The following is a 3,165-nucleotide window of genomic DNA, read 5'->3' as shown; positions in this document are numbered from 1 at the left end:
CCAGCCCCTCGCCCCGAAGCGCATCTCCCCGGCTCTCCCCGCGCCCCCACTCCCACTCCCACGGCCCCCCCCCCAATTTGGGTACATTTTGCAGAAGCTTTTGGTTCCTTATCCGGGGACTGGGCTGGCGGGTGTGATTGGCCGGGGATGTCACATGGTGAAAGTAACTTTACGGGGTCGCCAGCTAGTAGGAGGGCTTTATGGAGCAGAAAAACGACAAAGCGAGAAAAATTATTTTCCACTCCAGAAATTAATGATCATGAGCTCTTATTTGATGGACTCTAACTACATCGATCCGAAATTTCCTCCATGCGAGGAATATTCGCAAAATAATTACATCCCAGACCACAGTCCGGAATATTATAGCCGGACAAGGGAGTCCAGCTACCAGCATCACCACCAGGAGCTGTACCCAGTGCCACGACCCTCCTTCCCCGACCGCCCCTTCAGCTGCGGGGGTCTCCAGGCTCCCGGCAACCCGGCCGCGCTCCAAAGGGGACACGGGCAAACTCCAGGAGGCCAACACCTCTCAGAGAAAGCACAGCAGCTCTGCGAGCAGGCTGCTCTATCCACCTCCTCCACCACTCCTTCCCCAGCCCCTCCAGCCTGCAACCAGCCAAACCCCGACCATCCCAACAGCACAGCTTCCAAACAGCCCATAGTCTATCCCTGGATGAAAAAAATCCACGTCAGTACTGGTATGCAACTTTTATTTTCCTCTTCTGTCTCTCCGCTCTTATTTTCACACCATGCTCGCTCCCTCTCGCCTCTCTCTCTCTCCCTCTCTCTCTCTTTTTTTTTATTTCCTTCCCTTCCATGAGAGTCTTTGGGTTAGCACAATTGAACTGGATTTACGACTCCGAATGGGTAATTACACCCACCATAAATTTTATAGCCGAGCTACTGTGGGCAGCCTTAGCCATGTGGCTCGTTCTGTTATGTATGTGTGAAACTCCGAAAGCTTTGTAAGGGGTGCATAAATAATTCAGTCTTTTGAGCCAGGGAAACCCCTTCCTATTAGAATAGAAACTCTTGAGCTGCCCAAAGTTCTTTATTACCTATTTAGCCTATTACTTTCCCCCCCCCGGCTCCTCCAGTCGCCTCTCCCGACCCTCTCTCCATCCACGCTGATTTTCCTTGTGTGTTTTTTTTTTGTGTTCTTTTTTGTTTTGTTTTGTTGTTTTTTTTTCTCCTTTCCTTTCTTTTTTTTTTTTTTTGTTTGTTTTGTTTTCCTTCCCCTCCTTTCCAGTGAATCCCAATTACAATGGAGGCGAACCCAAGAGATCCAGGACAGCCTACACCAGGCAGCAGGTTTTGGAGCTGGAGAAGGAGTTTCACTATAACAGGTACCTGACCCGGCGGCGACGCATCGAGATCGCCCACTCCCTTTGCCTCTCCGAGCGACAGATCAAAATCTGGTTTCAGAACAGGAGGATGAAATGGAAAAAAGACCACAGGCTGCCTAACACCAAAGTACGGGCAGCAACGGCAGCGGTTGCCAGCGCCTCCACCGCCCCCGCCGCCCCGGCGAGCACGGCCGCGGGCGAGGAGCTGCCCTCCGCCGCCGCGCAGGACCCGCGCACGGAGGATATCACCAGGTTATAAACACCCCCCAGACCCGCACACGAATGACTCTGGATTATTTATAGAATCTAATATATATATATATATATATATTTTGGTTCTTCCCCCCCTCCCCCTTCCCCTCGTAGTTTTTCTTTTATTATTATTATAATAATAATTATTATTTTTTTTTCTTTTTCCTCCGCGTATAAAAAAACAATGGGTCTCCCCCCCCAAGACCACGGGCTTTAGATGCATGTCAGATAGCATGAGGCCAGGTGTCTGTACCTGCAGGGTTTTTTTTACGCCATTTCAGGGTTTTATTTATTTTTTAAAGCTGGGGGATGGGGAGGGAGGGCAGGGTGGGGGGAGGAAGAGGTAAATGTTCTGTTGGGTGAATTTAATGAAGAAGTGATGATAATATTGACGGCAAAAAACAAACAACCAACCAAACAAAAAAAGGCGAACGTAGGTATTTTTTTCCCCTCTGCATTACAAATGCACCACGAGCGAAGGAGCTGTGAAGTTCTTTTGTAGCAATGTGGAAAAAAAGCTAAAAAAAATCACGATTCAGAGAGGAAAAAAAAAAAGGCAAACAAAAAGCAGCTACGAAACAGCACACAAGGGTGGACGAGTCTTTGCTGAGAAATGGAGAAGAAAAAGGGGAGTGAGAGAGAGAAAGAGTGACATATTTAAAAAAGAACAGCAGAAGAAGGTTTTAAAAAGTCAGTAGCTAGGGTTTTTTGTCGTGGTTATTTGTGTTTTTGGACTGATTTTACATGATCATTGTAAACTTGCAATAAAGAGTTTTAGTGTGTATGTGAAAGTCCCAGTGTTCAATAAACCAGTCAGTGTGAATTAGTTTTACTTTTATGTCTGGTGACTTATTTTATTCCCACATCTCCCCGCAAACCCACCCCAAAATAATAGTAATCAGGATAATAAAATGCTGGGACGATGTGCAATGGATCCCATGTGCACCAGTTACTGCTTAAGTTAAGTTTAAGCAAACCTAAAGATAACTCTCAACTCCAGATTTTTATGACATCACGATGTGGCCAGTGACTTTAAATCTCAGACCCTCCCAACCTGTAAATATGGGGGGAAAAAAGAGAAATCCGGGTTTTCAGACAAGTGCTGTGGATTGGGCTTAGCTTCCAGTCATGCCTCTTTATTTCCTTTCCCTCCCGCAGGAGATTGTCTGGTTTTAGCTCCTCTCCCTGCTTTGAACTTTTCCTGGTGTTTTGGGGTTTTTTTGGTATTAATTATTATTATTATTGTTATTGTTTTCTCTTGCTGTCGTGGCGCGCTCGTGTTGACTCGTTCAAGCCAAGAGGTCATATTGAATTTTGCCAGGCAATGAAAAGGCTGTTAAATAATAATAATAACAATAACAATAATGAAAATAATGGTAGTAATAGTGCTAATAACTGTAATTCATTGCTCCCGGCTTTTGGAGGCAGCCTGCAAATTAGCAGCAGTGGGGGAATTTTAGGGAAAAACCTGGATTGGTCCCCCCCCACCCCCGGTGCAGGGTGTCTGTGCTTCCCTGGCAGGGCAGGGAAGGGGGTGCATGGGGGGGGGGCTGGAGCTGCGCCCCCC

General features: G+C 46.9%; 1 protein-coding gene across 1 annotated transcript; it reads left to right on the top strand.

Moving 5' to 3' along the window:
* Positions 1-154: 154 nt before the first annotated feature.
* HOXC4 (homeobox C4) lies at positions 155-1,605 on the top strand. The gene is made up of 2 exons (XM_010565064.1): positions 155-698; positions 1,250-1,605. The coding sequence occupies exons 1-2, from the start codon at positions 155-157 to the stop codon at positions 1,603-1,605; spliced, it is 900 nt and encodes a 299-aa protein (XP_010563366.1).
* Positions 1,606-3,165: the final 1,560 nt, after the last annotated feature.

This window comes from Haliaeetus leucocephalus, unplaced genomic scaffold (assembly GCF_000737465.1).
Source record: "Haliaeetus leucocephalus isolate CR32 unplaced genomic scaffold, Haliaeetus_leucocephalus-4.0 Scaffold186, whole genome shotgun sequence".
Classification (NCBI taxonomy): domain Eukaryota; kingdom Metazoa; phylum Chordata; class Aves; order Accipitriformes; family Accipitridae; genus Haliaeetus; species Haliaeetus leucocephalus.
Note: the sequence above shows the minus strand (reverse complement) of the source record. Positions and strands in the feature narration are given on the sequence as shown.